The sequence below is a fragment of the Triticum urartu genome, chromosome 7A, assembly GCF_056163025.1.
Source record: "Triticum urartu cultivar PI428250 chromosome 7A, HENAU_Tu73, whole genome shotgun sequence".
Lineage (NCBI taxonomy): Eukaryota > Viridiplantae > Streptophyta > Magnoliopsida > Poales > Poaceae > Triticum > Triticum urartu.
Window position 1 is genome coordinate 45378913 of NC_141879.1, and position 10747 is coordinate 45389659.

General features: G+C 49.7%; 1 protein-coding gene across 1 annotated transcript; it reads right to left on the reverse strand.

The window, feature by feature from the left end:
- Positions 1–4263: 4263 nt before the first annotated feature.
- LOC147957536 (uncharacterized) lies at positions 4264–4662 on the reverse strand. Its single transcript, XM_087531750.1, has one exon. The coding sequence runs from the start codon at positions 4660–4662 to the stop codon at positions 4264–4266; it is 399 nt and encodes a 132-aa protein (XP_087387876.1).
- Between the last annotated feature and the right edge of the window lie 6085 nt (positions 4663–10747).

Below are 10747 nucleotides of genomic sequence, written 5' to 3' on the forward strand. Positions count from 1 at the left end.
AGAGGTTTAATCATCATGGCAGCCATAGACGTAGCGATCGTCGGTTGCCGTCTAATCTAATCTGCTGCATTAAGCAGCATCTAATACCCCATCACGCTCACTCGAAAAAGACTAGGGAGCAGTACTAGGATTCCTAGCCATGGCGTGTTCTTCCAATGATTGATCCATGTGGTTTCAGTTGATTTGATCTTATTTCGTCGCATCCTTAGCTCACTGATCGTCTACTCACACTGACAAATTAAATAGGCACCATTTCAGCAAAAGAAACCGTTGATTTTTTCAGTAGAAGAAACAAAAATCAGTGGTCTGATCCGTCGATTTTGTGGTCCTGCTTCGCCATTTCGAAGATACACTCCACTACTCCAGGCTCGTCTCACCCAACGGACGTCCTGTACGTACTATTAGTCATGGCAACGGTCGCCCCAGGCCTGGAAAGCATGAGCCTGAAGCTCTCTTCCAGAGCTTTCGGTCCAAATGCTATCTGGAATGTCCTGCTTAGTTGAGAGCTTCCTGCATACTGCCAAATGCCAATACTGGCGACAATAGACAGATGACCTACATACACCTCACATGCATGGTGTAGAGGACCAACCACTTTACGTGTCCAAAGTCAACAGTGAAAAAAAGCTCAGCTCCGCAAGCATAGACCACTTCCGTGATAACTATGTTTTCCAAATTATTTTGAAAGCTTCTAGGTGTCCCAAACAGAGATAAGAGCAGGTACAAATAAACTCTTAGGTGACCCAAAAGAAAAACATTTTGAACTCTACAAGCATCTGGCTTCCAAAAGAGCAGAATAAATAGGAAGATTGGCAAAAGCAGGTGATCAGATACTCACTTATACACAAACTAATCAATGTTGGTTGATCCTCTCATGTCCGATCGAGCTGGCCACGTCACGTCATATTCGCTTTACTCAGCACACCTAGAGGATTCAGGAATGAGATTCTGGAACATCGTAGCCCACTCTTAATCCTTTTCCATCATTCAATCACATGCGGCCAAAAAAAGTTGCAAATGCGGGAATATATGCATCGCTTTTTTCCTTGCTGTCAATCGGACAGCTTGCACTGCATGAGGCTTGAGAGGAGCAAGCAAAGTGGCAGCAGCTTCCATCACATGTTCTACTCTTCCTCGCTGCCTGTGGCGCCGACGATCTTCCGTGCTCTACTCTTCCTCGCTGCCCGCGGCACCGGCAGACGTACCGGCTTTGTCGTTGTGGCAGCGGGCCACAACCGAGGCAGAGTTGGTGATGTCGTTCTCGTCCTGGCGGTACACTTCCGACTGATGGATGCGGTACCGCTAGCAGTTGCGGCGGATGTCGCGTTCAGAGCAACGCCTTCTGCTTGTCCACATCCACATCCAACTAGATGCCCATGCCAGTAGTGACTAGCTCCTCCGTGCACCAGTGCTTGTAGAGGAGGCGGAGGTTGTAGGCTTGGTCGGTCTGCGCCTGTTGGAATGCGGCCTCCCGTTCTACCAACACCATATCGGTGTAGTGAGCACGGGCCTCGCCCATGGTGATGCTAGCATGGGCCGGCGAGGATGGTGGTGCCGATTCATCTCCCGGCCGCCTATTCCATTGGGGCGTCTGAGCGCTGGCCTCCGGTGAGCTCGTCCGTTTGCCCCAGCAGGCTAGCTGGCTGCAATGGCGACGATCTCCTTCTTCTGCTCGGACGAAAGGCTATCCCAAAGGGCTTTGGAGCTCGAGGAGGCCATGGAGGGCGTGGTGCCAAGAGGAGATAGGGAGCGGAGGAGGCTGGATGTGGCTGTTGCTGGGCCTGGAGTTTAAATTGCGGGCAGATGGTAGGGAAGACGGCGAGCTGGATACTGGTGGGCGGAAGACGGACTATCAGGTGGCGTTGGAGCAGGTTCCTTAGTAACCGCATATGTTTAATGTAGGGAGGTGGACGGTTGGGCTATCATTTGAACGCGGAGCGGTCGTGTGCACCTGGAAGTGGTACGAGCAGCGCTCTCAGCCGGTAAGCTACTTCAATGCTGGAGCAACATGAGAAATCGCGTCTGCTCTAGGCTGGCACGAATGCAGCAATAACGGTCTGGAGCGGCGTTGACCGCTTCGGGGGAGGGGGGGGGCAGGGTGCGGACGACGGGAGGGAGAGAATTTGGGTAGGCAAGGGATGTCAGACGCTTGCGTGCCAGCAGTCCGGATGCCCGCAAGCCCCCTCCCCTCCTGTTTGCTTCCGGTTTGTGGGTAAAAGAACGTCCGGATCATTAAGCGAACCGATACAGGATCATGTTGGATTGCAAAACACATCTCCACCAGACGGTTGTGGGAAGTTTGAGTATATATCCACGTTAGAGATGCCCTAAGAGCAACTCTAGCAGATCTTGCAAAATCTCGGTGGCCCTTATAATATGGAGGCGACTCAGGCGACATCGGTGGTGGCGGATGAGGGGAATGTGGTGGAGCCGACTTCCATAAAAATAATCCTATGCTGACTTGAATCGAGACGAGCCGAGAAACGTTTCCTGCAGCTGAGAGGAGTCGTTCGACCCGAGAAAGCCAAGAACGGGAGCGGAGGAGAGGGGGGCGTGGGATGGCGAGGTGGGACACGTGGCCGCATCTGGCATAGGGTATGCACAGAATGGGTTTTGCAGCCAGTATGCACAGAATTTTTTTCCATCTAAGAGAACCAATCCACACGTTTATGTGTGGGAAAAACAAATAATGCCCACACGCCCGGTCTTTTGCATCATGGTCCCTCCCACACGCCTACGTGTGGACAAAATGGATAACGCGGACATGCCCGTACGTCCGACCTCCTACCTCACGGTCCCGCATGCCCCACGTGACAGTCACCAGGCGTCCCCACGGTTGCCATGGTCCGGACCCTCTTCCATGTTCGCTTAACTGTAGTTGCCATGTTGCTGAACTACAGTTGCCATGTCTGATAACTACAGTTGCCATGGTTGCTCAGCTGCAGTTGCCATCTCAGGTCAAGTGCCAGATGCCATTTTTGGACAACTGCAGTTGTTGCCATGTATGGTCTGATCTACTACAATTGCAATGATTTGAAAACTTTAAGAGTTGTCACCTACTAACACTAGGCAGTTGCCATGAAGCACTACAAAAAGACATGTCAAAACAACATGTACGGATAAAAAGAGAGTTGCCATATGCTTACAAGCACACTAGGCTAGTTGCCATGTACCCTGTAAAACAAATGGCAACTGACAGCTTTGGGTGTTGGAGAGGAGACGGGCGTGTGGGCGAACTGATAAATGCTCACACACCAGCCCCTCTGCGTGCATGAAAACTGGCGTGTGGGCGAACTGCTAAACGCCCACACAACAGCCCCTCCGCGTAGTGAAACGTACGTGTGTGCGACCGAATCAATGCCCACACACCAGCCCAGTTCTACATAGTATAAAAAAATCTGACAAAACATGCCAAGATTCGTGCAAACAGAAATAAACGTTGATCCATGTGTGTGAGCGATATGGAAACGCCCATACGTGTGGGCGTTATCTTTTTCGAATAATTATGGTTCGGCCAATATATTTCAGGAATTTTAGTAATGCACAAGAATTCAAATATTTTTCATTTTTTAAAATATCAAAATATTAATTAAATTCTAGTGAATATTTTGGTCAGTTGGCTAAACTGCAAAATGAAATAACAGAAATTCACTTTATTTTAGTGATTTCTATTGTTGCTGAAATTTTTCTCAAGCTGAAATTGAAAACCATTATAACTCACAATACAAAATGTGCCCTTTTAAGAGGGGGCCAACAGCGAGTAAACCTGGCAGGCGCACCCGCTAGCTGGATGGCACAGTGCGTGCACGCTTCTCTCCTCCATCTCTACAGTTTCCCGTACGTGCACGCACCCATGCTGTCCCGAGAGACAAGTCGTCGTCGTGGCCGCCGATGTCGAGTGGAGACCTAATCTGCATGCTAGTTAGAGCATCTCCAACAAGCGCCCAGCGTCGCGCGCAAAAAATAGCTTTACCGTTCGTTCATCGTCTGGTTTGGCGCATCATGCAGCGCTGGCTCCGGCAGCCGCGCAAGATGCAGCGCGCCCGCCGCTCCAGCAGTGCACAAAAAATGCAACACGCACGCTTATTTACAACATTTTCAGAAGCATAGATAATAAGATAATAAGAAACGATAAATTGCATAGATAAAAAACGATACAAAGGTATTTTACATCGGTGCAACTAGATAGATAGTTCGAAAGCATAGATAGATAGAACTACGGTGCAACTAGATAGAAACTACTACGGCATACATAGATAGAAACTACTCCAAGTCGCTATCATCATCACCATCGTCATCCTCGTCGGTGTTGTCCGAGGTATCGAGCCATATGTCGTCCCAACGTTCATTGTCTGACGTGAAGATCGACCTCCCATATGCTTCAACGATGTCGCACTGCGCATTCGCCAATGCCTTCCGCTGACGCCGGTCCGCCCGCTCCGCGCGGCGCCTTGCCGTCCTCTCCGCCCAGTAGGCACGCTCGTCGGCGACGTCCTCCGGGTGGCGACGACGCCACTCCGCCATGGCTCGCTCGTCCTCCTCGGCGATGAGGAGGCGGCGGCAGCGCCGAGCGTGGTCGGCACGGTTCATGTCGGTGATGAGACGCGGCGGAGGGGCGACACGCTGCGCTTGCTCGCGCGTGATGACGTCCCGGAAGTTCATTTGCGACCGGGGCCTATCCAAGCGCCACGCCACCGCGTCGTACACGCTCGGAACGACCTGAGGCCGAGCCGGACATCGCCGGACCGGATCTCGGCGGAGTACCAGCCGTTGGGGCGCTCGCGGACGCCGCGGTAGCCCGAAGAACCCCGGCGGCGCGGCGGCATGGTGGCGTGGAAAGCGGCGAAGCGGCGAGGTGGCGAAGCGGCGAGGTTGCAAAGGGAGGGCGCGTGGTTGTGTCTGTGCGCGTGGCGAGCGCGAAGCGACGCGCCAAATCTACCGCCCCGCGTACCGCTTTCTCCGCGCGCATACGCTTCCTGCGTGCGGTAAGTTTCCGTCACCGCTGGAGCATGCGGAACGATCTGGCGCGCGTTAAAACCAAATTTTACTGCACGGGCTCGCCTTTTGCCGCACCTGTTGAAGATGCTCTTACAACCGCAAGCAGTAGACCGTACGCCGTCGTTGCGCCCGCGGCTCCACCATGCGTCGTGGGGACCGACCGAAACGATCCCCACGGACGTACGCCGTCCGCAGCCGCACAAAGCCGTCGGCCGGCCAGGGCTGCGACTTGCGAGCACGCACGGAGACCACGGCGCCAGGCGAGCGCCCGATTCGTGCATCCTTCCGCGGCCAGTTCGTCGTCGCTCTTTTCCGGACGTGCTTTTAACGGCCACAGCAAGCAGGCAGGTCAACTGGCGACTCCGGCCCTGTGCCTTCTGAGATGGCCGGCCCGGCCAGTGGTCTTTCCTTGGCTTAATTTGCCGACCTGCTCCGTCGCATGCACGTACGGGGTCATGGCACGGGCCGGAGGTACGTACGTGCTGTACGATTTCAGGTCAGTCAGTCTAAGTACCAGCCTTAAAAAAGATGACTTGGTTCACCTAAAACAGCACGTCCTGATGTAGTATTACTACATGGAGCAACTGTTCTTCATCCCTACGTACATTGTGTATTCTTCACCTTTCTAAAGATGAAATGTGCAAAGGAAAGAAAAGAAATAGGAATATCTTCAAAATAACTAGCTAGCGTGACCAATTCGGCGTCCCCTATTTCGTACCGGTTGTGCTTATTAGGTGTTTAATTACTCCGTGCATGTACTCTATATACACATTTTTGCACGACGGCCGGCGCTGGAATTGATTGGAAATAGCTGCTCCATCGTCGCACGTACGTTTTTATTCGTGCAAGTCTAAGTCCCAAGTCCACCATCCTAACCCAATCAATCCAACTCGATCCAGCGTGTCGGCTCGCAGGATTTTCGTGCCTAAACTAATAGGCGTTGCGCGCGCACAGATGCATGATGATGCGTTTTGCCGGCAACGATCATTCGATACAACGGTTGCTTCCTCGATCTTTTACCTAGAAAAGCGACTGAGGAGTCCACGGCCGATCGATCACTGGGATTTTCGCAGTAGTTTTTTTGAACGGGATTTTCGCAGTATTCTCTGGACGAGATGGGTGGTGATGCGATCGGCTGAAGTCGACATACGCGTGCTTGCCGGCAGGTAGATGGCTGGCCGGCCGGCCTACGTGTACATACACCGTACGTACGTATACATATATGCATGGCTGTGGAAGAAATGGATAAGGCAATCGATAAGCTGACCGACGAACATACCGCTTCGGCTCGCTAGGTTTCAGAAAACCTAGCCGCCGCCGCAAGAGGTCCAACTTTTCCGGCGCCGTCTTCCGACGGCTCCCCTCTGCCGGCGACCTCTTGGTCGTCAGTGGTGAGGGGGTCGCCGGATCCCGCGCGTGCGGATCACTTTAGCTGTAGGTTTAGGGCCCTAGTAGCTTAGGTTTTTAGATCTTGACTTCGGCGGCGGTGACGGCGATGCTGAATAAAGAATCTCCGGATTCTTCTTCGGCGAGGCGATCGTCTCTTTGGTCGGTGGTGAATCTGGGAATCAGTCTGTTTAAGTGGGAAAGTCGTGGCGGCGGCGACATACTTGTGGTGGACTTGTGTCCTCGGGCTCCGCCGTTGCGACGGCGTCTGCCCTAGCGTCGGCACGGAGCTTAGGAGGTAGTCCAAGAGCGGATGCAGATTGTGGTCTGTATCGACGACATCTGGAAGACGGAACGTGTGCTGAATTCGTGGTTGATGGATAGCAGGTATGGCTTCCAACATCGGCGTCTAAGTCGTGGCGGGGTGCCAGATCTGGAGTTCGATAATGTGTCTGGGGTGTTGCCCCGGTGATGGCTTCACCTTTGGTGAGCCACCTTGAAGGTCTGCAACGCTGCATATCAACGATGGAGCCGCGTCGAGCTCACTTTTGTCATGTCAGTCTTTACGTGACTTATACTTTGGTCTTTATGATATGAATGAGATACGTTTTACCATGCAAAAAAATCGATAAGCTGACTGCAGTTTATCGCTAAACGTACCAGGCCCTTTCCAGTGCTCCATCGTGGACTGGTGTTAAGCGAAAAAATGACCACAATAATTAAGGAGAGAGTGCACTTTGGTGATTCCAGAAAGAACCAATGACAAGCGCGTGAATCTAGGAAAACCACTTAAATGAAACAACTTGACCAATGCATGAAAAACTTTAGATACTAACTCATTAAATAAAGTGAGCTTAGCAACAATAAGTTAAGCACCTATGCATTGAGGAGTTGAGTTGCTAAGCTATTTAATACACTTAACCCCTCATGTAAGAACCTTTGCATTAGAAGATGTCTACTACTCCCTCCGTCACGGTTTAGAAGGCGCACTTGGAAATTCTCTAAGACCTAGGTGGTTATCTATTGGTTGTGAGATGGGTTAGAAAATAGCATTCACACTACGCATGCATATAGAAATAGTGTATAGGAGTACTAATTAGCTACTAGACATAAATGCAATGCGCCCTAAACCTTGTCTATTGTGGAAATGCACACAAATTTAACTGTGCCTTCTAAACTGTGACGGAGGAAGTACTGTTCATGACTAGGAAAATGTAGTTGGAATTAACTCCTTACGGTTTTCTCTTTATATAGGCTGGGTCTCGTCCTTGTTGGTTACTTGAAACGGAAATAACAACAACGGAGGATCCACTTTGTACTGTTTATTTGTCCCCCTCGTTTGTGGTATGTACGGGCAGAACAAGGCACCTACGTACGGTCCACTATCCTGTCAGAATTCCCGAGGAAGCCTTTATCGATCCTCTTCTCCAACAATATTTGTCTAGAAAAGCAAGGCGCCTACACATCCTGTTCTTAACTTCTGATACGGCATATGCATATATCCGGAGATCGATCCATGGTTGGTGCAATGAAGGGAGAACAAGATGTCGTTGTACTAGACACTGTAGAAGAACACTTTTGCAACAGTAGTGTCCTTCTGATGATCGATCTATCTTAGATACAGTGCAGGTTTAATTAACTCGTGAGGGAAATATGAGAGACGTCTTCCCGGCAAAGCTGCCGTTTGGTGGCAGAAATCGGTCCAGCGAGCTAGAAGAATTTCCGGCCGGTTTACAGACGATAGGAGGCATCTTTAAAAATAAATAAAAAACTATCTTACAGACGATAGGAGGCTAGCACCACGCTCCTAGGCAGGTGGCCGGACGTACCATATATGCTGGCTGCCTGCTGTAACCCAGACGCAACACATCCTCTATCGACAGCAGCTCTAGCTGGTATGCATGTAGCTAGCTGGGTCATGCCAAAAATTCGACGGGCACTAGCTACTGCAGCGCCAGCGACGCTGCTAGCGACCAAACGTGCGCTTTATCGCCGGGTGTGTTTGTCAGAACGTACACGCTCTGCCCACGGACCACCGGAGTGCCGTCCCGCTCTGCCTCCTCAGTCTCCGTCGTGGTTGCCGGAGTGCGTGCGTGGCCGATGTCTGTGGGCACGCGCGTACTTCATCCTTCTAGACGCCAGCAACAACTACAAACAACTTTAATTTCTTGTTGTTACTTCTGTGGTTTCATGCATGTAACACTCAGTGCAGCACGGCTAGCTAGAAGCTACGGAGTAGTAGCTTCTTGTAAAATCCTCACTCGCTAATTGGGATCGGTAGTGCGGGCACCGTTAAAACTGAATTGTCAGGCATGATCATCTCTCACTTTGATCAACTAGTGGAGACTGTGCACATTTGTTCCAGAGCGTAATTATAACCCGCAATCGATCTCGCACTGTAATGGCGGTGCATGTTAACTTTAAGGGTGTGGCTAGGTTTCACTCGACTGAGATTTAATCAAGTCTCAGTTTAGTGATATAATATATAAGAAGAAACAGAAAAACTGGAAATATTTTTTTGTACGAATCTCCGTGCAAAATCAAAAGAAGATAGCATCGAGTCTCAGTTGACTGAGACATAGCAAAACTGTAACTTTAATTATCTTGCTAATGCATGTACTTTATTATCTATGGGTAATCATGTCATCATGAGAGTGCTAACTGATCCATGGATGGACGTAGCAACGACAAGATCACCCAGGTGGTGGGTACGTACGTACGCATGCATGTAGTGTACTAATTGGCGGGAAATCACAATTAAAGTAGATACGCGTGGAACATGCATGCGATGGTGTCAACGGTGGTTTTTCTTGTTGGCCAGTGCGAGAGAGTGGGTGAGTGGGCTGGCTTACCCATCGTCGAGCTACTCCCTCTGTTCGAAATTACTTGTCACGAAAATGGATGTACCTAGATGTATTTTAGTTCTAGATATATCTATATTCCAGACAAGTAATTTCGAACAGAGGGAGTACATGTCAACCCCCTTGGCTAACTTTCCGACGGCAGCACGGCCGGCCGGCCGCGAACTCCGTCACTCCACGTACATTGGCAAGTTGGCAACCAGCTAGCAGATCACCGTCCGTCAGGTAGTGGCACTAGCTGCTAGTGAGATAACGCAAGCAACACAAAACTTCAAAGGAGAGGTGCACATGTAGCAGAGGTATACGTTGCGTGTGGCGTCCGTGCTGGCTAGTCCGGTCAATTGTATGTCCTCCTTTTTCAGAGTATTTCTTGGTGGAGTTTGGAATGTGGGCCGGGGCTGGATATGCACCTCGATCCCCATCTATCGGATATCTGTGTGCCCTTGTAGCTAGCTAGTACGTGTTGCAACGCGTACACTACAAGCTCGGTCAGATGGCACTGCCGTCGGCGAGCCAGCGGCGACGACCGACGGCGACGGAGGAACTTTTGTCAAGCGCTGTCGCCGTCCCTTAATTCCTTCATCCTTTCGGCAGCTAGCTGTTGCTGGTCCTGTTGAAAGAGAAAAAGAAGAAAACCAGCTTCCTTTTGTACGTGTTGCCATGTTTGTCCTTTCCCATTTGTTCTTTTACTTATGTGTAGTCGATGTATTGATCGGGCCATGCTGAATGAGGAGGTGTGGAGGGCTGATTTGGACTCTGCACGAACAACACTAGCTAGGTGGCCTCTTATCCTATGGATAATAAAAACATAGTGTTGTGTGTGTCTTATGTTGCTTCGTTTTTTATTAATTAACCTTGCATGCATGATACGGAGATGGAGCCATGCATGCGTGGCTGCTCCAAAGCCGTGAGGATTTCCATTTTAATTTGTGTCGTATTAACTTGGAAGAGCAAAAAGATCCAACTCCACTTCGTACCACATTATGCAACATAGTGCATTCACACTTTTCGGTGGCAGCTTTTTCTTCTCCGATTCAGAGTCAATTAGGTCACTGGAATGTGGTGAACACAGCAATTAGTTGACCTCCTAAGCCTTCCTTTTTTTTTTACAGGAAACCTCCTAAGCTGTCGGCACTCCATTTGAGTAGCTTGAGCTTAGATGATCTGTAGCTTCTTTTCTTTTAGAACATGACAAAAGCATTACATTTTTACTACCTCTGTCTCGATTTAATAGGCCCCCTCGTATCATTGTTAATATTTTGACCATAACTTTAACTAGTAAAATATTAGTTCTACGTAGCAAAAAATAATGGCATTGGAAGCTGCATTCAAATACGAATACAACAATATAAATTTTAATGACATACATTAACATTTTGCTAGTTAAATTTTGGTCAAATTTTGACCCAAAATATGATAGGGGCTAATAAAACCCGACGAAGGTAGAATCAGTTAAGCATGTTTACTAAATGTTAAGCTCCTGATTTATCTTTCAGGATTGA